Source organism: Mobula birostris, chromosome 7 (assembly GCF_030028105.1).
Source record: "Mobula birostris isolate sMobBir1 chromosome 7, sMobBir1.hap1, whole genome shotgun sequence".
NCBI lineage: Eukaryota > Metazoa > Chordata > Chondrichthyes > Myliobatiformes > Myliobatidae > Mobula > Mobula birostris.
Window position 1 is genome coordinate 70,663,451 of NC_092376.1, and position 25,066 is coordinate 70,688,516.

At 39.8% G+C, this 25,066-nt stretch overlaps 1 protein-coding gene across 5 annotated transcripts in view; it reads left to right on the forward strand.

Annotated features, from left to right (window-relative positions):
* The window catches only part of fat3a (FAT atypical cadherin 3a), a 728,759-nt gene that overhangs the window by 530,342 nt on the left and 173,351 nt on the right, over window positions 1-25,066 (forward strand). For all 5 annotated transcript variants that reach the window (XM_072263367.1, XM_072263369.1, XM_072263370.1 and 2 more), the window contains exons 6-7: window positions 7,877-8,191; window positions 10,896-11,106. In XM_072263367.1, coding sequence (XP_072119468.1) covers window positions 7,877-8,191; window positions 10,896-11,106 — 526 coding nt within the window. The remainder of the gene's footprint in view (window positions 1-7,876; window positions 8,192-10,895; window positions 11,107-25,066) is intronic.

A 25,066-nucleotide genomic window follows, 5' to 3' on the forward strand; every position in this document is an offset into this window, starting at 1 on the left:
TGCACTGGAGAAACTCAACAGGTCAAGCAGCATCTGTAGGGTGGGAAAGGAGCTGTGAACTTTCTGGGTCAAAATGCTGCATAATAATAAATATTGATTTTTAAATATTTTTTGTATTTGCACAGTTTATCATTTTTTATACATTGTTTGTTTGCCTGTCTTTCTTTGTGTGCAGTTCTTCATTGATCTTATTGTGTTTCTTTCTATCTACTGTGAATGTTCACAAGTAAATGAATCATGGGGTTGTATGTGGTGACACATACATACTTTAATAACAAATTTACTTTGAACCTTGAACTTCTGAGACTGTAGGTGATTGGTGGACTGAGGATGGATGAAGGATGACAGATGGATGGAGAGGAGTGGAATAGACAGTGATGCAGGTGGATGATAGATAGAAGCAAGTTAAACGAAACGAGTCAGCTGAGGAGTTTGTATGTGGAAACAGCTGCTGCTGGGTGATTAACAAATGCCAGTCATTCTGCATTCTGACAAATAGGGAAGGTGACAATGAGGAACTCAGCTGGCCAGCCAGCATTTATGGAGGGAAATGAGTAGTCGACATCTTGGGCTTCATGAGGACTGGATGTTTGCAGCAAAGAAACAATACATGTTTTCTGAAAAAAGAGGACATCTCAGATGCCCTGGAATGGAAAACCTCATCATGAGAACAGACATTGGAAATGAGAAAGGGAATTGCATCCTTGCGAGTGATAGGGTGAGAAGAGATGTACCATTGTCCCCCCTTTCATGATCTCCCTGTCTCTAGAGATTGGGGCAGAGGGATCAAGCAAAGGCAGAAGGGTGAAAGAGATGGGACCAAGTGAATTTCTGGGTGAGGTGAAAGTTAAATAGTTCCGCTTAATATCAGAGAAATGTAAACAATATGCATCCTGAAATTCTTTTTCTTCACAGACGTCCACAAAAACAGAAGAGTACCCTAAGGAATGAGTGACAGCTAAAGCATTAGAACCCCAGTAATTCCCTCCCCCTCCCTTCCCCCATCCCAGTTTCACTCTGCCCCCTCCCCCAGCTGCCTATCACCTCCCTCATGGTTCCACCTCCTTCTACTACCCATTGTGTTTTCCCCTATTCCTTCTTCACCCTTCCTGCCTATCCCCTCCCTGCTTCCCCTCCCCCACCCCTTGATCTTTCCCCTTACTGGTTTTTCACCTGGCACCTACCAGCCTTCACCTTCCCACCCTCCCCCCACCTTCTTTATAGGGCCCCTGCCCCTTCCCTGTTCAGTCATGATGAAGGGTTCTGGCCCGAAACGTTTGCTGCCCGACCTGCTGAGTTCCTCTAGCATGTTGAGAGTGTTGCTTTGACCCTAGCATCTGCAGATTATTTTGTGTTTCCTTCACACAAGATCTTGCCTGACAAATCTGTTGGAATTTTTTTGAGGAAGTAACAAACAGGATAGACAAATGAGCATCAATGGATGTTGTTTAATTGGATTTTCAGAAAGCCTTTGAAAAGGTGCTGCACATGACCCTGCTTAAGATAAGAGCACTTGCTATTACAGGAAAACATGAGTAGAAGATTGACTGGCAGTAGGTAAAGAGTGGGAATAAAGGGGCCTATTCTAGGTGTCTGATGATGACATGTGGTGCTCCTCAGACTGCTTTTCTTGTTATATCAATGATTTGGATGATGAAATTGATGGCTTTGTGGTCAGGTTTGCATCTGGTATGAAGATAAGTGGAAGGGCAGGTAGTTTTGAGGAAGTAGGGAGTCTGTAGAAAGACTTGGGCAATTTTGCAAAATGGACATAGAAGTAGCAGGTGCAATATTGTGTCGGGAAGTATATGTTCATGCACTGGTATAAAGAATAAAGTCATAGATTATTTTCTAAATGGAGAGAAAATTCAAAAATCAGAGGTGCAAAGTAACTTGGGAGTCCTTGTGTTGAATTCCTTAATAGTTAATTTACAGGTTGAGTCTGTGGTAAGGAAGGCAAATGCAATGGTTAGCATTCATTTCAAGAGGACTAGAATATAAGAGCAAGGATGTGATGCTGAAGCTTTATAAGGCATTGGTCAGACCGTACTTGGAGTATTATGAGCACCTTTGGGCACCTTATCTAAGAAATGATGTGCTGGCAGAGGGTCCAGAGAAAGTTCATGAGAAAGATTCCAGAAATGACAGGATTCACTAAGTATGAGGAATGTTGATGGCTCTGGGCCTGTACTCTCTGGAGTTTAGAAGAATGAGGGGGGGGAGGGGGATGGGGAGATCTCATTGAAACCTATCAAATATTGAAATGGATAGTGTAGATGTGGAGAGGAGTCTAGGACCAGATGGCACAGCCTCAGAATAGAGTGACATCCATTTAGAGCAGAGATGAACAGGAATTTCTGTTCCCTGATGGTAGTGGATCTGTGGAATTTATTGTCACAGACAGCTGTGAAGGCCAAGTCACTGGGGATATTTAACGTGGAGGTTGATGGGTACTTAGTTAGTCAAGGCATCAAAATATATGAGGAGAAGACAGAAGAATGGCGCTGACAGGGATAATAAATCAGCCATTTTGGAATGCTAGATCAGACTCGATGAGCCAAGTGGACTAATTCTGTGAAAAGTGAAAAATAAAGTAAAATAAGTGAAATTGAGTAAAGTTATCCCCTTTGATTCAAGAGCCTGATGGTTGAGGGGCAATAACTGTTCCTGAACCTGGTGATGTGAGTGCTGAGGCTCCTTTACCTTCTGGCAGCAGTGAGAAGAGAACATGACCTGAATGCTGCTTTCCTGCGACAAAGCTTCATATAAATGTTGCCAGTGGTTGGAAGGCTTTACCTGTGGACTGAGCCTTATCCACTACTTGGAACCATAGAACACTACAGCACAGAAAACAGGCCATTCGCCCCTTCTAGTCTATGCTGAAACATTTTTCCGCTAGTCCCATTGACTTGCATCCAGTCCATAACCCTCCAGACCTCTCCTATCCACGTACCTATCCAATTTATTCTTAAAACCTACCCTGCATTTACCACGTCAGGTGGCTGCTCATTCCACACTCCCACCACTCTTTGAGTGAAGAAGTTCCTCCTAAACCTTTCCCCTTTCAGCCTAAAATCATGTCCTCTCTATACCTCTCATCATTTTGTAAACCTTTATCAAATCTCCCCTCATTCTTCTATGCTCCAAGGAATAAAGTCCTAACCTGTTCAACCTTTCCCTGTCACTCAACTCCTGAAGACCCGGCAACATCCGAGTAAATCTTCTTTGCACTCTTTCAGTCTTACTGATATCCTTCCTATAGTTAGGTGACCAGAACTGTGCACAATACTCCAAATTTGGCCTCACCAATGTCTTATACAACTTCACCATAACATCCGAACTCCTATACTCAATACTTTGATTTATGAATGCCAGAATGCCAAAAGCCTTCTTTACAACCCTGTCTTGTAGGATTTTCCTTTCAAGGGCATTGGTGTTCTCATGCCAAGCTGTGATGCAGCCAGTCAATAACACTCTCAAAGTTTTAGATGTCATGCCGAATCTGGAACTCGTTTGGTCTGTTATACCAGAGACGCAGAGAGCCATAAGACCTTCATGATGGACGTTGGAAGTGTACAGTGACTGGCAAAGATGATAAAAATGAGGCAGTCAGGGCTGGGGAACTAAAAAGTTGTTGAAGTGGTGCAGAATGTGCAAAATGTCAGTGATGTACTGTAATTGGAAATGGACTGATCTGGGGGACAATGGAATTTAGATTTGGGAATGTATGTTCAGTGGGGCAGGAGTAGGCAGAAGCAATGAACCTACCCCAGGGTAGCTTGGTTTGTGGATCACTGTAATGGGAACCACTGGGGAGAAGTATACAAATGAGACCAGATAGGGATGGGAACCCAATCTTTAAAATATGTGGGCGCTGCAGGAAAGATTGTAGGATAGGGTACAAATGGGAGGACCAGTGGTCGTCAGAAGGCGAGAGAGGAAGAGGGGAGATAAAGGAGGGAAGGGTTACTGGAAACTGGAAATTTAATATCCATACCTTTGGGTTACAGATTACCCATGCAAAATATGGAATGCTGCTCCTCTTGCTTTTGTTGAGCTTTATCTTGGCAATGTGCCTTTAATGTTGCTGAAGGTAAGCTTTTCGTTGCATTTGTGGATATGTGTGCTTGCACAAATGGTGATAAACTGGACCTTAACTTTGGCAGGGAGAAGGCGGAGGATGGACAGGTCCGAGTAGGTGTGGGAAGGGGAGTTGAAATACCATAGAATGTCATGAATGCACAGGGGTTAGGCAAGCATTCATCAGACTTTTTCCTCAAACTTCCAGCTGGCTTCCAATCTACTGGTGTGTGAAATTAAAGTGAGGGCAAAATCTCCTTGGTTACCCATATTCCTAATGTAAAATGTGTTTATTTGAGCAAGTTCTGAAACAAATTCTGGTCACGGGCAGTGTTTTTGGATGATATGGCCTCTGTATATTGCTGCAAATCGATGGGACACCTTAGGATGTTCCTAATTTTGGCACGACTCCAGCAAAGTAGGATGTACATTGTAAAAATTAAACATAAAATTTTGTTACTCCTCCACCTGCTTTAATTATAGTGGTCGCTGCTGAGACTGCATCCAGAATATTGTGTGTAGCTCTGTGCAAAAAACTTCACTAGATTCACTGCTGGATAGGAGGGATTGTCTTATCAGGAGAAAGTAAAGAAGCTGGAACTAAAAATTCAACAGGGTGAAAATACTCCAATCCCTTTTTCTCAGTGTTACAATATTTCTTCGAAACTCAGAAGTTGCAAAGAGTTCGAAGCAGGCTCTTCTTATAGGATGAACTTATTCTGAGTTTAAACTTAACCTTGAGAAATGGGCCTAGTATTCATTTCAGATTAAGATTTATTTACCGCATGTACATTGAGACATACAGTGGAATGGGTCCTTTGAGTTAACGACCAGCACAACCTAAGTATGTGCAGGTGTTACCACACATTTCGGTGCCAGGTTATCATGCCTAAAGTGACAGAACAACACAGAGCACAACGAGCAACTGAACAACAGAAAAGCAAGACCATTCCCTCCTACACACACACAAACACACACAAACACACACACACACACACACACACACACACACACACACACACACACACACACACACACACACACACACATTCACACACTCACTCACTCACTCCTAAAACTCCAGGACAAGCCTTGGATGTTAGACACAACTAGAATATTCAGCTTGTGTCTCTGTCCAGTTTCTTTCCAATTTGACAGAGGTGCACCCTCTGTATTTTAAATTGAGAGGTCTATGCCATGAATCAAAGTGCATGAGGTTATGTTTGATGATCCATTGGTTCTCTTGTGTACTGACCGCAGCATGAACATGATGGAATACAGCAGAAATGTGCAATCAGACCATAAGGAAAGTCTCTCAGAAAGATTGGCGGCCTGCTGCAGAGATTTGAGGTTCAAGGAACACTCATACTCCTTGAACCACAAAAATCAATTCAGTATCATAACTGAATATTTGGAGAAACCACCAGTGGTCTCATTAAAAGCTGCCAATTAGAATGCTTCATTAACGGTTCCTACAAGTAGCTTTCACAATGCGAATCTCAGTGGAAGGCCACTGTTCTGAAAACTCCGCTATGAAGGCAGAAGGCCGAACTGCATGTTTTGATTAGGTTCCATCCCTGATCTGCAAGAGTGGAGTACAGAATGCTCAGTCACGACTCTTGCCACTCCATTGAGCAAGTTCTACTTGGAAATAAAGTGTAGGTCCACCGTTAGTTCAGCCAGAGTGAATCTATAGAGCTGATTTTAAGAAGAAATTGCACACAGGGATCTGTGGCTGTTAACACATACTCCCAGTGGCTTAGTGTTCTTTGTGAGTGCAGCTATAGACCAGGAAAATATTAGGTTCCAAGCATGAGTTCCTGCTGAATTGGGCATAAATAGAAAGATTATAATGGCCATCAACATTTCTGATCATGGGCAATTATAAAAACATCTCCTGATTGTGATGACATTTTAGCAATTCCAAGGTAAAAATGCAAAGGCACAGTTGTAGAAGCAAGTTCAAACCCGACTGTAATTAATCCACTTGGTTCCATCCTTCCAGTATCTGATAGGCTAATACATCACACCAACACAGGACTTCATGGCACTTGGAAAGCTACAGAGTCAAGCTACAAGATTCTGAGCATTGGCAAACTTGAGCTCCCCAGGCATCCAGCTGTGGAATGTGACAATATGAATTTCAACACTGACAGTGTGAAATGTCAGCAATTCCATGTAGAATCTCTGGCAATTGAGACAATTCCTTTCACTGTGTCTGTTTTTGTTAATATTTCACTCTTCTCCAAATACTTGGCAACCAGGGAAAGTCAAAATTACTTGAGTTATTTTGTGCACGACAAGTAACCATGTGGAGTAGCAGATATAATCAAATTCATTGATCCAACTAACTCAATATGTTGCATAATAACATTGAAAGTTGAGAGATATATGCTATCTGGTGGATCAGTGAATTTCTCTAATTGGTGTATTGATCTGGACAAGCTCTATGCATGGAATGCACAGTATATTTTCCGAATTTCTGAGACCAGCCTTCATTCTCAAAGTTCATGCATGTCTGAAATCTTTTTCTATCAATGTTGTAAGCAAATTGAGCCGATCTTTCCTACTTAGTGATTCGTCTCGCATTTGTGCATAAGTGTCCCTCTCGCTCTTCCTCTCCCTCTCCATCCTCCTTCCCCTCTCCATCCTCCTTCCCCTCTCCATCCTCCTTCCCCCTCCATCCTCCTTCCCCCTCCATCCTCCTTCCCCCTCCATCCTCCTTCCCCCTCCATCCTCCTTCCCCCTCCATCCTCCTTCCCCCTCCATCCTCCTTCCCCTCTCCATCCTCCTTCCCCTCTCCATCCTCCTTCCCCTCTCCATCCTCCTTTCCCCCTCCATCCTCCTTCCCCCTCCATCCTCCTTCCCCCTCCATCCTCCTTCCCCCTCCATCCTCCTTTCCCCTCCATCCTCCTTTCCCCCTCCATCCTCCTTCCCCTCTCCATCCTCCTTCCCCTCTCCATCCTCCTTCCCCCTCCATCCTCCTTCCCCCTCCATCCTCCTTCCCCTCTCCATCCTCCTTCCCCTCTCCATCCTCCTTCCCCCTCTCCATCCTCCTTCCCCCTCCATCCTCCTTCCCCCTCCATCCTCCTTTCCCTCGCCATCCTCCTTTCCCTCGCCATCCTTCTTTCTCTCTCCCTCCACCTTTCTCTCTCCCTCTCCCTCTTTCCCTCTGACCAACTCCCCTTCCTCCTCTTTTCGCCCCTTTTTCTCTGTCTTCATTTCTGTTCCTCCAAAATATTCTCAACCTCCCCTTGGCGGTGTTCTCTACAAATGACAATGTACATTTAAATTAAAGAGCTGTTATTTTGGAAGTGGAGAAAATTCCTTGGCTTGAATGGATCTTAATAGCAACAATTGATACTAATTGTTTCAGTTTGAAGCTGTACACAATGGAATTATTTGGATATTCAGCACTTTATACATATCTTATACTTTTTTTTACCCAAAAAACATGAATCAAATATCCTAAATGTTACGTTCCCCTTCTACTTGTTAAAGTATCTGCATTTAATTAGGTAATTGCATCTTAAACAATTGGAACGTTTGCATCATGATTTCAGTTTGTGTGCTGAATTGCTTAAATTCTGCTGACAATATAATTTTACTTCTATCTTTCTAATGAGGAAAATAATTAGCCTTCAAGGCAAAATGCAAAATATGGGAGAGGATACTTTGGAAAAAAGTGCCAGTAAGTTGAAGAGTAGCTTGTAACACATTCTGGCTGATATCTCCAATCACTGGGGTTAGTAGGAACAGCATCCTGACTTGGTATTATTTTGCTAATGACCTGCAGGTGACAGTGACAGATGGAAGCTCTTCACCAAAACACTCGACTGTGTGGGTCATGGTACACGTGTTGGATGAGAATGATAATAAACCCCTATTTCCTCAGAAAGTCTATCAAATCAAACTTCCAGAACGGGACCGCAAGAAACGCAGTGAGCCAATTTACAGAACTTTTGCATTCGATAAGGACAAAGGCCCCAATGCTGAAATTTCCTACAGCCTCGTGGATGGAAATGATGATGGAAAGTTTTTTATTGATCCCAAAACTGGCATGGTTTCCTCTAGGAAACAGTTTTCAGCTGGAAACTACGACATCTTAACAGTAAGATTTTATTTTCAGTTTTATTTAGTGAATGTCAAATGCTCTTAAAACATTAATGCTCTTTTTTTTGCAAGTCTGGTGCCATCATTAAATATTCTCACATATAGCAGTGCTATGGAGTGTCAATGCAGTATCAAATTTTCTAATAATATAGCCTAATGGCGGTCTGAAATACACAGTAGATATTTTATTAGGTACACCTATACACCTGCTCATTAATGCAAATATCTAATTAGCCAATCATGAGGCAGTAACGCAATGCATAAAAGCATACAGGCATAGTCAAGAGGTTCAGTTGTTATTCAGACCGAACATCAGAATGGGGAAAATATGATATAAGTGACTTTGACTGTGAAATAATTGTTGGTGCCAGACAGGATGGTTTGAGTATCTCAGAAACTACTGATCTCCTGGGATTTCCATGCACAATAGTCTCTAGAGTTTACAGAGAATGGTGTGAAAAACAAAACAAAAAAAAAAATCCAGTGAGCTTCAGTTCTGTAGGCAAAAACACCTTGTTAATGAGAGAGGTCAGAAGAGGCTGGTGCAAGCTGACAGGACTTGCCATTGAATAGTGAAAATTGCTTGGAATGTGATCTTGAGACCTTGTTATACATGTAACTAAAAACATCCACAAATATGCAAAGCAGTTACTGGTATTGGGGATGTACAGTATGTTCCCATATGCATTTCTAGGACATCAAAATCAATTAACGTGTGTTTAAACTGACCACGTCCATAGTTTAATATCTAATTCAAATTAATTGGTGACATCATTGTGGACTCTAAATCAGTGTGAACTATTATTTCATTGAACTTATTTTCTGTCTGGTGTTCTCTTGTGCTCTTTGTGATGCCGATTAATGACGTGGATTTGGGAAAGACAAATTTTCAGTTGGTTGAGGACTCTATCCCTGAGGCTTAATTAAATAATCAAGAGGTTTGGCATCCCACAATCAAACCTGTGATCTTCCATGTACATTGCATTGCCAGTAACGTCCTCTGCATGCCATCCACAATATTTTAACAAGCATCTTGGAGATGGCCAGTGCCTTGGGTGCACCAGTACTGCCAGACTCAGTGTCACACTTAACTATCACGGTAAGGCAGCCACAAACATCCTCTAGACTTCAGTACTTCTGCAGTGCTGAGTAGTGACCGAGCTGATCTCTGGACCCTGTTCCCCCCACTGCCCAATGATCTTCTGATGGCAGATGGATAAATGCTTTTTCCACTCTCTCTAATTGTCTGTTAAGCAGATGTTTTGAAAGTTGAAAATCATTTACTTACTTAAAAACATTTGCAATTAATAAGATAGTTAATTTGCATTAAAATTGAATAAAAAACATAAATATAAACTTTCTTTTACATACTTAAATTGCTGGAGGAACTCAATAACTCAGGCAACATCTATGGAAGAGAATAAACAGTTGACAGATCAGGCTAAGATCCTTCAACAGGACTCGTGACTTCCTTTCACTGGAAGTTCAACAAGAACTATTCAAATTAATAGCTACTCATAGCTGTCATGAAGCTGAGAGGCTAAATCCAAGCTCAGCACAATCCAGAACAGCCCTGAGATGCAATAGTGAATCCAGTGAGAGAGTAAGCGGTCACATGTATCAGCAGCATTCGGGCAAGGAAGTTATGGATATGCTAACCCCGAATGATGAGCATAATTTGCTTACGAACAACTGGCCAAAAGTAAATGCATTCCAGCTTGTTCAGGGGAAAAAAATTAAAGAATAAAACGCAGCGGAAGTATTTAATGATAGAAATTTTTTGTGGCATTAATAAACTTCTGGTTTGCTGTTCAGCCTGCATTATGCACTAATCTTGGCATCATATCATTCATGGCTTGCCATTTCTCATGCTTGTTGTTGCTCCTTTCCACACCTTGTGGTCCATCAGGTGGCAACCTTGCTTTTTCGTTAGCATCTGTCTTTTTTTTACATGGCAGAATTGCTAGCAGAACGCTCAACCCAATACAGATGGAAATCATGCAAAGAGTGGGCTGGGTTTTGAACCCGGGACCACTCGTGTCGCATTCCAGTGTGGATGCCACTGCACCATCAGCTGGCTACAATTTTTCTTATGTTTAGGTCCTTTGTAAATGACTCCTGTCCTGTCACTCAAAACCTGCTGATCAAATCCATTGAAAATCTGTATCTGCTTTAAACAGGCAAAAGTAAACCTGACTATCTATGACAGAAAATTGTAGGTTTATATTGCAATTAAATTTTGAAACAAATTTTTGTGATTATTATTAAATATCTTCAAATATTTTTGCCAGAGGAGGAGTTGAATAATTCACTGTGTTTTATTTGCTGCATTTTGAATGTACACAGAACATAATCATCTCTGCAGTTCAGAGATAGATGAGGACAAACCGCTGATATTATTGATTGATACACAGACACAGACAGACACACACACACACACACACACACACACACACTGACACACACACTATCCCACCCCCCACACCTCTTTCCCAATTCAGAGGCTTTTTTCACATCAAAATCAACAGATTTTTATCAGAGTTCAATCTCTAATTTTTGAATCCTCATTTTTGTAGTTTATAATGATGTTTAATCAATTTAAATGTGAATTGTCTTTCAAATCAATGGATTGATGTACTCATAGAACATTTATTCTTTCATTATCTAGTTTCATTAACCTTGGATTAATCTTTGATACTCAGATTAAAGCAGTGGACAATGGGAGACCACAGAAATCTTCCACTGCACGCTTGCACATCGAGTGGATAAAGAAACCTGAACCATCCTCCATTCCCCTCAGTTTTGATGAACCAGTTTACAATTTCACAGTGATGGAAAATGACAGAGTGAATGATATAGTGGGGGTGGTCACTGTTCAGCCAAGTAATATTCTGCTTTGGTTTGATATTGTCGGTAAGTGTCATTATGGGCATTCTGAAAACCCTCCAATTGGTGTACTGAGATCCATGAATATACCATTTACAATTTCATGTTTGTTAATCCTTCAAGAGCAGAGTTTTGAAATGTTATGAATTTTTTAAGCTTTGTTTTTGAAGTTTGAGATGATTGGTGGAACTGAAGATGAAAATAAAGATCATTGGAATATTCTAATGTAGCAAATGAAATTAGAGCTTTGATTTTTAAGGATCTCTTAAATATCAGCCACTAAATTTGGTATCAAGGTATATCTTGCAGCCAACCAATCTTGAAGGATTAATACCATCTGCATGCTTTTCATTGACAATGCACACTTGGTAGCTATAAGGCTTGTGGCATGTTACTGTTCTACACTGTAGATTATCCAGAATGTTATCTGAGAAGGAAAGACAAAACTGTTTGCAGCTAACCTTTGTGAAAGCACACTTTAGACAATTCATCGAGAATGTATTCAGGTAAACACCAGCTCAGTCTCCTGAAGCGTTTGGATAGCAAAAATACCCCTTGTCACATTCAAGCCATTAGTGTTGAGTAGTCTGTGATATGTATCATGCGTATTCTGCATGCAAAGAATATTCTCTGCTTATTTCTTCCTTCCAGTGCATTGTTTGTTCTTCACTGTAAATTTGGCTTGCTTGATTTGTCTTTTTTTTGCATGTGCTGTTTTGCCCTTTGTCATATTTGTTTTAACTGAACACTCTGCACTTATTGACTGATAGGAGGAAAGCATTTAATGAGGTATCTAGTGGTGTTCATTTAACTGTTCAAAAATTCCTTAGTGTTCTCTGAATTGAAATAAATTGTATCACAGTACAAATGTGTTTTTGTTCCATGAAGGGAAACTTTTGAACATTGGTTCATTACTATTTAAATAGACTGGTTTTCAGGCATTCAACCACTCAACTAAATTATCCACATGTCAGTTATTTAATGGCAAGATTCTTATCAACGTAATAAGTGAGACCACATTTGAATTTGAAGATACTATATGACCTAGATGGAATCTGCATTTTGATTTCAATTGCTCAATTTATTCCTGCATTAAATAATTGATTTCTTTAGTTAAAAAAGCAGCTGGATGCATCATTTTCAGTCTGCTTATTTGATTACTACATTATAGTTTGAATCAGCTTCATAAAATGCTTTTACAGTAGAATAAAAGACATTATGCTCCTTGCTGTTTAACGATGACTTGATTCATTGCTTACAGATTCTGTTCTTTGACTTGAAATATGGTGGCAAACATTTCATTTTGCTGAGGTTTTCAGGTGTTAAGTATTAATTCATATGCATTGGTTTCTAAACTAAATACAGGCAAACATGTTTTCATTTCGTTGGCTTATTTCATCATAATCCTTTTTCTTTTTTGACAAAGTTAAGTTCGTGTAATTACAACCTAGTGACCCCACAGCTCTCCATGTAGGATGGCCTGTCATCAGATATGTTTGTAGACCAAATAAATTTGTTATTTAGCAGCCATTGATCCAACTGTAATCGAGTAGGTCTGCTTTTCTTTGTTTTCTCTTACTTTACAGCAGGGAAATGGGTCCTTCAGTTCACCACATTACTGCCAACTATTTTGCCCATCTATATATCTCCTTTGCCCGCATTAAGGTCCCCGTCCTTTTATGTCTTGCCAATTCATGCCTGTCTAAATGCATCTTTAATGTGTGATTGTTTCTGACTCTTCTAGTAGCACATTCAAGGTAACAACAACCCTCAGGTCCCCTTTAACACCACTAGCATGGGAAAAAGATTTTGACGTTCTACTTTGTTTATGTATCTCTTTAATTTCATATATCCCTATGAGATGGCTCCTCAGCCTCCTTCACTCCAGAGAAAATTCAGACAACGTCCTGATCAATACCTCTGCACCTTTTCTCACACAATCTCGTCCTTTCTATTGCATGAAACAAAACCGCATGTAGTGTGGCCTCACCAGTGTTTTGTAAAGTTGCATTATGATATCCCATCTCTTATCTTCTATGCTGTCCCTGACCTACTAACACATAGAATGCTCTTATTTATATCAAATAAAATGGAGAGGGGTCACTGTGGTGAACTTGTATGTCAGCAGCTTTGCTATCAGTAATGTTGAATTGAGGAAACTTGATTTATTTTACTTGTTTGCCAATACGTAGTTTGAATTGGTAAAATGCTTAATCTGAATACTTAAAAATGTAATTAGATAAAATATTTCATGTATTGTTTCACTCTTCTCATATGTTACATATGAGAAGAGTGAAACAATATACAAAATATCCTGATGTCCTCTGATCATCTGAAGGGAAAAGGCAGAATGTAGTGCGTTGTTAAGCTAAAACAAATTTAGTGGTCCAGAAATGATTCTTTTTTAGACCTAAGTTTGTTAAAATAAGGCCAAAAGCAGGGTAATTGCCATCTAATATACCAAAGTCCCACATAATGAAATCTTTTAGCCTCTGAGAGCTGTTTAGTGATTCACAGTTCAAACTGGAGAGAAATAAATACGGAAGCTCACTGTCATTCTCCGTAATGATTGAGTGTTTGAAGAGTTGCTGTAGCCACTCAATCATGTTCTGCCACACCACTGCTTTCAGGGGGATTTTATTTTTGAAAATGAAATTTGTTTTTGAAAAAGAAGATATTTTTAAAAAAAAGAGAATTATTAATTAGCTAAAATACAGTGAGAATTAGCTTCAAGAAATGTAAAACCTCGTTGGAAATAATCTCTTGTCTTGTAGTAGACTCAGTTGAATGTTTAGGTTATAGCATATGTCAAGTTAAAATGCTGTAAATACATCCTAAACTTTCTGAAACTCTTTTTCTAACTAATGTTTCCCATCATTGTCCTTTTTGTTTCTTCAATCCTTTATCCTATCATTTTTTCTCCTTTCCTTCCTCTTTATGCCCTGTCTGCCTCCCTTCAAGGTGGGAAGCAAGCTCGAGAGATGTTCTATGTTTATCAGACAGCTTGTGGCCAGAACTGTTCCAGAGAAGGTATTGCTACTCCCGTACAGTCTCCAAGATCACAGTGATATTGTCTGTTTCACAATTTTTCTGATGCGTTTTTGTTCAGTTGTGTAGGTTCTAAATATCATACTGCCTGACTTTTTAACGAGATCAAAGTGATACAAATGGTGACTTTTATCAGTTTTTTCCCCATATTTCCTATTCTCTTTCATCTGCAAGATCTAGATCATATGATAGGAAATTGAATAATTTTCCAAAATGAAAATGACTTCATCAGACTTCTTCAGAGTTTTGCTCCTTTTATTCATTTCTGTTGAATTATAAAATATAGTATTCATAAATGTAATTAAAAACATACACTAATTTTAGAAGTGGTTGTTTGTGCAATTAGATTGCATTTCACTACTAGTATTCTCTATAGGTATCGAAGAATGCAAAACAAGTCCCTCTTTGGGATTATACTGTGCATTCAAAGAGTATTTTTCTTTTACTGAGTAATACATTTGAATATTAGTGGATTATGTTTATGTATTAGACAAACATTAATCCCTTTAATGAATTATATATCACTAGCTTCTATGACTGAGCAGTAAAATATATTTTGAAGGTACTTGTATATTTCAATTTGTCATTAATCATCTGAATGAGAAAGGGACACCTGAAAATAAGATAACTGTTTCATATTCTGTTAAGTGTATATAATATGCTTGAATTAAGTGCAGTGTCTCAACAGATCTCATGAACATTTTCATTATTTAACAACTGGATTTTCCATCTGAACAGCCTGGAGTTTTTTATTTCCCTCTCAGTGTTACTAAAAGCACATGCAAGTTTTATTTATTGCTCTTTTCCTACCTTTGCCAATTCCAGCATTATGACATACAGTGCCTTGAAAAATGTATTTGGCCCCTACAACTATTTTAACATTTTACTATCTCATTTTCTAAATTTAAAATATATCGAAGTAGAATTTTTGAGCTACTTTAGTTGCATCATGTCAAATCAAAAGAAAAATTTCAAAACCTATCAACAATTTACTGAAAATTAAAAACCAAAGCTGTGAAGCTGAAAAAATATTCATCCCCTTTGTAATTACTATGGTAAACATTTCTCTGATACAATACTGTATATTACCTTACTGACTCACCCACTTTGTTAATGTAGAAGATTGGAGGATTACCTGAATAAGTACTCACTCTCTCTAAATGGTCCAACAATATGGTAGATTTTCAACAAACCAAACCAAATTGAAGACAAAAGTGCACTCAAGGCAAGTCAGGGAAATGATATTAGGGAAGCACACATCTGGGGAAGTGTACAAGACCAGCTCAAAGGCGCTGAATATAACTCGGAACTCTGTGCAGTTCATTGTGAAAAAGTGGGAAAAGATATGAAACCACAGCCACATTGCCGAGGTCAGGCCGACCCTCTAAACTTAGTCACTGGAGAAGAATTGGAATTGTAAGAGAGGCTACTGTGATGCCAGTAGTCACTCTGAGTGAGCTGCAGAGGTCAGTGGCTGCAAGTGGAAATTGCATTTATAGCTCCACAATCTCTAAGGTCTTGCACAAAAAGGGTATTTACAGAATTCAAAAATGGTGCTGGTGATCATCAGCAATGTTGTGTGGGCTGCAGACAATTGTTCCAAACATCCTTTTAAATATACTCCTTTTGAATTACTCTCACTACAATCTGCAATGTGTAACTTCCCCCTGAGCAAATGGACTTTCTAAATCAACTCAATGATCTTCATATCTCACGTGAGCAAATGGACTTTCTAAATCAACTCAATGATCTTCATATCTCACGATCGACTGAAGGATCTGGCGGACCAGGGAGGCATGGTACCTTTAAGAGGATGGAGTTACATCGCCATGGCGGAAAGCAAGGCGTCTGGGAGGAGGGGGGAGGACAGCAGGCTAGACTGAAACAGAGAGGGATGTTGTAGGCAAATGTGCAGTCACTGAAGAACAAAATTGAAGACCTATCAGAGAGAAATGAAATCCTGTTGTATTCTATATACAAAATAATCTGCAGATGCTGGGGTCAAAGCAACACTCATAACACGCTGGAGGAACTCAGCAGGTCGGGCAGCATCCGTGGAAAAGATCAGTCAACATTTCAGGCTGGAACCCTTCATCAGGACCTGGTGAAGGGTTCCGGCCCGAAACGTTGACTGATCTTTTCCACGGATGCTGCCCGACCTGCTGAGTTCCTCCAGCGTGTTGTGACTGTTGTATTCTATGTCTGACCGAGATGTGGCTTTCTCTGGGCAGCCAGATACAGTGATCAGACCTAAAGGCTTCTCGTTTACTGAATAGACTGAACTGCTGATTTGGAAAAGGCAGAAGTGGACTTGTGTGTTTTGTGATAAACTTGTTGGTATTCTGACATGGCAGTTTTGTCAAACTCGTGTTCCCCCGACTCTTAGCACCCAACAGTTAAATGACGTCCGTTCAATTTGTCTGGGGAATCCTCCTCTGTAATCCTGACCTACCCACCAGCATCTGACTGTAATCAAGCACTCGCGATACTACATGAAGCTGTCCCCAGACAAGAAGCAGTCCATCCTGATGCATTTTAAATCATAGTTGGAGACTTCATCTGGGCTTGATTGAAGAAAACACTGCCCAATTGCCATCAGCATATAGCTTGTAGCGTCAGAGGTCCCAACATACTAGACATACTAAGATATGGAGTGCCTACTGTTCTATGCCCAGACTGCATTGTGCTAAATCGAGACACTTGGCTGTCCTTCTCTGCCTGCATATGGGTCAGAGACTAAAGAGCAAAGCTCCTGAGATTAGAGCAACAGCACTGTGGTTACAGGAAGCAAGGGAGCGGCTATGGGATTGCTTCGAGTCAGTGGACAGGGCCGTGTTCAAGCACTCATCTAAGGATCTGAATGAATACACAATGATTGTAACTGAATTCATAAAAACTGCTGCAGATGAGTGTGTCCTCACGAAATTATTCAGAGTCTTCCCCAATTAGAAGCTGTAGTTGAACTATGAGATCTGACATTTGCCGAGAGTCAGATCAGAGGCATTCAAGTCTAGTGACCAAGAAAATTAAAAGAGGGCCATATATGATCTCAGGAAAGCCGTTCTCACAGGCGAAGTAGAAATGCCAGACCAAACTTGAATCAACGAAGGATGCTCGACAGTTGTGGCAGGGCTTGAATACCATCACCTCTTACAAAGTTAAATCAAGTAACATGGGAGACAGCAGGCCTTCACTTCCAGATGAGCTTAATGTCTTCTGTGCTCGGTTGGATCATCAAACATGGAGGAATCATCATGAACTCTCATATCCCCCAATGATCCAATGGTTTCCGTCTCTAAAGCTGGCATGTGAGCTGCCTTCAGGAGAGTGAATCTATGAAAAGCATCTGGCCCAAACAGGGTACCTGACCACAAGCTAAAGACCTAAGGAAGCTCCAAGTCTTTGGCCTCAAATGGGAAAATCTTACTCCATCACATTGTGCAAAGCCAATAGAGACTTATCAAAAAAGACTACTGGCTGGAATAACTGTGAGAGGTTATTCAACTAAGTACTTAGCAAAGAGGGATGGATACTTTTGAATAACTGACATTTCAGTTTTTAAATGTTTAGTTTTCATGCTTTACAATTTTCCCTGTTTTTTGGGGGCTCTACTGTGAAAAAAGGAGTACGTGATTCCCAAATAAAAATTCTCAGTTAAATTGATCAAAATCCCTGGTTATAATACTCATTTATGTGAACAAAGGGTTGGGATCTGAAAACTTTTGCAAGGCACTGTATACTTCAAACAACTCGATTATCCTGTAATGCATTGAAACTATAGCTTGTTAGATATGGATTGCACCAAACATTTCAACTGAGTTTTATATTTTAACAAACCAATGTTTAATTTAGTATAGAAATGTTTTTATAATTACATTGAAAGAAATTTTGGTTTGTTATAAACTGGTAAATAATAACAAATCATTTCAGAAAATAAATTGAGATTAAAAATAATTCTTTCTCAGAACCTATACTAGTTTTGTAAATGCCATAGTTGCCCACTTGTGTGCATGATTGCCAGGCATAATCAATAAGTAAGCACATTTTCTCTTGTTGCATTAAAGTTACTATTTTCTTTGCTAATGTTGCATTTTTACTATTGGTAAATGTTCACTGCCTTCTAAGTATTGAAATCTAAATTCTTTTTGATTTTGTACAATGGTTTTGTTAGATGTAATCATACTGTACCTCATCGATATAAAGCTAGAACTACAGTAACACGTGGCTTGATAACACAAACTGACATTTTTTATCAGGTAGCCCAATGATATGTACTCAAGTGGATAGTAATCATTAAGGATGCCTGCGTGTAAGGGAGAGTGACGTAGCACCAGGTCTTTGGCTAATACTAGAAAATGTCCCTCTGGGGAAACATACCTAAATGACAGTGGAAAGTTAACCAGGTGCCAACAAAATATGCAGCTTTGAGAATACTGATAATAGACCGATTGTTCAGCATCTGACTCACTATGTTCTGCTTCCTGCCTTCCTTTAAGCACACTGAGTTCACTTGAAAGTTTATTATATCACTGTGTAATATGAAACAGAATCCAGAAAATTTGAGTCATAATTGTCAGAGTCCTGTGGCATAAATGCTGTTTATTGTTCACATGACAGAATGGCAAATCAATATGCAAAAAGTAATGTAACACCCAAAGAATGCCGGAGGAGTTCAGCAGGCCAGGCAGTATCTATGGAAAAAAGTACAGTCAACGTTTCAGGCCGAAACAATTTGGAAGGACTGGAAAAAAAAAAGCTGGAGTAGATTTGAAAGGTGGAGGGAGGGGAGAGACAAACGGCAGGCAATAGGGGAAACTTGGGGGAGGGATGGTGCAAAGAGCTCGGAAGTTGATTGGTGAAAGAGACAGAAGGTCATGGAAGGAAAAAGAAAGGTGGGGGAGAGTGGTAGAGGACCAGAGGGAGGCAATGAGCGGACAAGGAGGTAACATGAGAGAGGGGCAAGGGGATGGGAAATGGTGAAGGGGGGCCATGGGTGGAGGTATTTCTGGAAGTTTGAGAAGTCGATGTTCATACCATCAGGTTGGAGGCTACCCAAATGAAATATAGGGTGTTGTTACTCCATCCTAAGTATGGTCTTATCCCAGCAATGGAGAAGGACATGGATGGACATATTGGAATGGGAATGGGAAGTGGAATTAAAATGGGTGGCCACTGGGAGATCCCACTTGTTCTGGTGGACAGAGCATAGCTGCTGGGAGACCAAGCCAAGAGTATATGATCACTGTGTAATAAGTTTATGTAGTCATTTTATATCATGGACATAAAGATTTATAAAGAAACATTGAAAGACCTCCAGTGCTGTCTGTGTGGAGTTTGCACAATCTCCTATGGTTGTGGATTTCCTTTGGATGTTCTGGATTTAGAGTTGGAGTTGATACAGAATTGAAATGCCATTCAGTGTAATGTGGCCACACCAACTATGAAGCATTCATTTATGCTAATAACAAAATTCTGTTGTTTAAAATTCTCCCAAATTTCTATTAACCCTTTGAGATTCTACCACTCATCCACAAATTAGGGCCAATTCATGGAGACTAATTAACCCATCAGCCCGCATTTCTTTGAGAAGGAAACTGGAGCACCTGGAGAAAATCCACGTGACCATGAGGAGAATGTGAAAATTTCACATAGACGGTATCAGATGTCAGGACAGAACCTTGGTCACTGAAGTCACAAGGCAGCAACTCTAGTTGCTATATTTTGTTGCTATTCCTGTTGCATCATTGTGGTGTTCAACTTCCCAAAAAATTTGCGGGTCAGTAGGGTAATTAGCTACTGTAAATTGCCCCTTGTTGTGTAGATTGGCAGTAGAATCTGAGGGAATTTGATGGGAATAAGGGAGGAATAATATGGGATTTGGACACATGAGTGCTTGATGGTTGGCATGTAACTTGATCCAGATGGCCTGTTTCTGTGATGCAGGAGTGATCAGAAATGAATCTGTCTGTATAAGTGATATCCACTGCAAGCCCTTTAACTTGAATCAGAGAACTTAGAGAAGGATCCTTTCACATAAATTTAATTAAGTTGGTTTCTCTCCTGCTTTCGATTTGGAGCTGAAATAGCCACTACTGGCATTGATTTATAGTGGTTGAAAACTGGAGAAGCTCGTGCATGTTGGGACTTTCACAGAACGCATTGACCAACAGTGCTAGATCATGCGTGGAATTTACTTTGAGAACAACGAAGTCTTTCAATTGCCTGTTGCTCTTCAAAGGTGAAACCAAAATTGATGTATGGAAATGCATGATATTTGTTTAGGATGTATAGAGTATGAATAAGTTGCACTCAATTTTAGGTATTCTACAAGGTGGGAGGTTCAGTTTTACAGATTCCTTAAGCTAATCACCTTACTGACCTTCTGCTGAGTCCAGTTGGTAATGTACACGCCATGTTCAATAGTTCCATTTAATAGCAGAGAATGGGTACAGTATACAACCTGAAATTTTTGTTCTTCACAGACATCCACAAAAACAGAAGTTTGAGAATGAGTGACAGTGAAAATGTTAGAACCCCAAAGCCTCCCTTACTCCCTTTGACACACAAAGCCTCCCTTACTCACCCTGAGACACAAAGCCTCCCTTACTCCCCCTGACACACAAAGCCTCCCTTACTCCCCCTGACACACAAGCAGCAGCAAAGCAATGACCCTCCCCCTCCCCCTCCCCATCCCCCTCCCAAAACTACTTCAGCAAAAAAAAGCATCAGCACCCTCCACCCACCAAGCAAGCAATAAAACGCTCAGTAAAGACCGTGATCTGCAGTACAGTAAAAACTAATTGTTCACCCAACAACTTGACATAGCCTAGGTGCTCTCTCCCCTTAATAAAGGGATAGAGAGGTGTCACCCTTTTACAGCAAAAGCAAACAACTCGCTCATTTAGGGTGTTAAAGTCTGCTGCGTTGCTTCTTTCCCCCAAGTTCTCCAACTCAAGAATCGGCAACGAACTCTTCCCCCACCAACGAGAGAGAGAAAGAGCGCGCGTGATCAGAGTACGGAGCCTCCAACAGCTGGTCCGATGTTCCAGTTTCTTCCTTGATGCTTCATTTGGTGGAAAAAGAATAGAATTGGCTCATCTCCGGGGCTGCAAAGCCTTGGAACCCCGAAGGTGCTAGTCTTCTAGGTCGTGACTATGCGATATTGAAAAGTGGCCGGTCGGTGAGCCCTGGGAACGGGTCCCATCACCATAAAGAACCAAAGTTTGAGTGTAGCTGTAGGTCAGGGTCTTCGACAGGACCCCATCTACCTTGAAAAGGAATAAGAGAAGCATTAAAGGTAGAAATTAAGCTGCGTATGCAGATGAGCTTGAAGAATGCCATCGTGGCTCCTCCCACATGTATCGTATTTTCTGTTTGTCTGAGAGAATACACTAAAATGTCAAATAGTCAAACCCATGTCATATTCCTCTCAGTAGTTACATGCCCATTTTAGATATCCATTAAACAAAGTGCTATTATCTTCCTCTCATTCATCTATGGAATACACTCAGTGCCTGTGAAACTAATTTTCTTTTAACTTCTATCTTCCTTCCCTTTCCACCCTTGTTATTGTCCCCATTCATTTAACTTGACTGTATCCTTTCATTTTGTCACTTGACACAACATATATGTTTAATCTTTATGATTTGCTTCAAATGTAGTGTGCTTGGGTCATCACAAATTCAATTATATGAGAAATATCCTTTTGAAACATCTGTGTGTTCTTTTGTCACTTTAGAAACAATAGAGATACTTGGCTGTAGATGACTTGAAGCAAAATTACTGAAAGCATCTCAGTCACTTTGTGGATCTATTTGCATATCATTTATAATTTATATCCAAGAGGAATATTCTGCTGAGCCTTCTGAATTGTCATTACCGTTCAAAATCTGCATAATGATTTGTGTTTCGAATAAAAGAAGCTTTAATTCAAAATTATTAATAATCCTTCTATGGCTCGGCAAATTATTTTTAAAGTAAATTCTGACTAGAGTTTCATATCCGTTAGCAGCATGATGTCAATTTGTTTGCATTCAATTTATTCAATTTGTTTTTATTTTTGTATAACAAATATGCTTACAAATTAAAGTTATATTAATCAGAAATCATGAAAGATGCTTAAAATTAAAATCATACCATGCACGGATCAACTAAGCATTGCAGTTTTATGACTGCGACAAATTAGCTGATATGGCTGCCAGCAGTGCATAATATTTTCAATCTCCTTTTCGTTAATTTGATGAATTGGTGATAAATCTATCATGGTGTACTGTAATTTTCAATCAAACTTGACTTTTAATTATAGACGTTAATGAATTCTTTTTCTTTTATTCTGGAATGCTTTGTTCAGAAATATCAAATTTAGGCTGCATTCAAACTGAGGCTAAATTCAACTCTCTCCCTATCTCTCTACCTCAACACTATTGAATCGCTGACAAAGCTCTAAGGCACTGATAATTCCCTAGTATATGTATCTCAACAAGTGAATTTTAAGTGCTTCAATATTAGTACATTTATGTCATGTAAACTGTCCCCTCATGGTCCTTATAGAAAAAAGCCATTGGTTTTTAAGACAGAACTGAACTTACAGTGGTGTTAGCTACTAACTAGTCACTGACCTAAACAATTGAGGCTTATACATGATCACTGGGTACTTGGAAAGGGCAACAACTTTACAAAAACTTTGTTTCACAAGAAAAACCTGGTATTCTAATGCTTTTGATCTATGAGCTTCTAAAACCTTGGGAGTCATTTATAGAAGCGAATACAATCTGCTGTTATTTGCTGATCCTTGACTGAAATATGAATGCCTTTGCCTATTTTGTTATTGTTAACTTGATAATATTCCTTATTTTCATTCATTTTTTAATATAGCATGAATCTAGGCTTCTTGATGCTTTGCAAACACAAAAATATCCACACATTTCTCGGACACTGAAAGCTGATAGTCACAGCCTGCATTTGTATTGTTTTGACAATCTTCATCAATGTCTGAGGCTTTGGGGAGGTTAATTGCATGTAATCACTGTTCTAATCTGGTATAGTCTACATATTATTTAACTTTCAGTCTGCTTTGGATATGAAGGTTTATTTTGCATTTAATCTTCAAATAGAATATATACTGAAACTTGTTCTAAACAGTTGAATTTCAATTGCTGCCAGTCATTACTTATATAACACTTCATTAATATCTGTACATCGCTGCCATTATTGGTAAGTCATGAAGATTTCTGACCGTTTGGAAGAAATTAACAGATTATTAGTATAGTTGTGAACTTTTTGATATGGCATCTCCAGCTTTTGGCTTTGGCTTATCCAAAGATGGAGGCCCTGAACTTGCATTATTAGTAATGGAAAAGTGTGAGTGTTCCGCTATCTGCCTGCCTCTGGTGGAATTCTAGAAGTTGGTGTTAGTGATAACCTGTTTCTCTCTATAACAAGCATGGTCTGTTATCTAATGTGATTTACTATTCTGTTTTTTCTTTAGTTAGTCTAATAAATTATACAAAGGCATACTTTTTATCTGTTAATATTATTTTATGTGCTGTTTGTGATATATGTATTGTGTTTTGCACCTTGGTCCCTGAGGGGCTGTATATACTGAATGACAATGAACTTGACTTAAAGTGGCAAACGACATCTGGGTGAGAAAATGACCAACCCTAAGAGAGGAATTAACTACCAATCCTGAACATTCAATGGCATTACAATTACTTGAGTCAAGCACCATTAATACCAATGGGGTCACCAGAAAGTCACATAAATACCATGGCTGCAAGATCAGTTCAGATCTTGTGGCAAGTAATTTACCTCCTAATACCCCCCCTTCCCCCCCCCCCCGCCATGCCTGGTAGACGGATGGTAGGGAAATGGAGGGCGATAGTCCTGGTGTAGATCAATGGGAGTAGGCAGTTTAAATGGTTTCAGCACGGACTAGATGGGCCAAAGGGTCTTTTTCTGTGCTGTACTTTTTTATGACTATGACTAAAGTAAATATAAAAGTTTAAATAAGAAGTGCAAAAAGAGAGCAAAAAAAAGTAGTGTTCATGGGTTCATTGTCCTTTAAGAAATCTGATGGGAGAGAGGAAGAAGCTGTTACTGAAATGTTGAATGTGTTACTTAAGGCTCCTGTAACTCCTCATTGATGGTAGCAATGAGGAGAGGGCATGACCTGGGTGATGGGGTTCTTAATGATGCCTCCTTTTTGAGGTGTTGCCTTTTGGAGGTGTCCTAGCTGCTGGGGAGGCTAGAACCCATGATGGAACTGACTGAGTTTACAACTTTCTGCAGACATTTTCTGATCTTGTGCAGTGGCCCGTTCATATCACATGGTGATGCAACCAGTTAAATTGCTCTGCACGGTACATCTGTAGAAATTTACAAGAGTCTTTGGTAACCTACCAAGTCTCCTTGGTGTTATGAAATATAGCTGCTCTCATGGCTTCTTTATAATTGCCTGAATGTTGCATCATTATCACTGTCCACATATTCTTACAGTTGCCTACACACTAGGCAATTTACAGTGGCCAATTAACCTACCAACCTGCACATTTTTTGGATATGGGGGCAAGTTAGAAAACTGAGAGTGAATTCATGCTATCAAGGGAAGAATGTGTAACGTCTATGTGAACAGCACCTGAAGTCAGGAATGAACCTGGATTTCCAGCACTGTGAAGCAGCAACTCTACTAGCTGTGTCACTGTGCCACCCATTGCTAATAATTTCTTTGAACACCTCATTCACTCTTAAACTTTACTGTACCATCTGGGAAGGTTTTTTTTGTGTTTCCTGTGGTGGCAAACACAAAATATTTAATTTCTCTGCCATTTCCCTGTTGTCCTACAATAGCCTTAGTGAATCTACATTAACTGTAACCAGTCTATTTTTACGTATCTAAAGAGGTTATTGTAGACTGCATTCCTTGCCAGACTACTCTCAT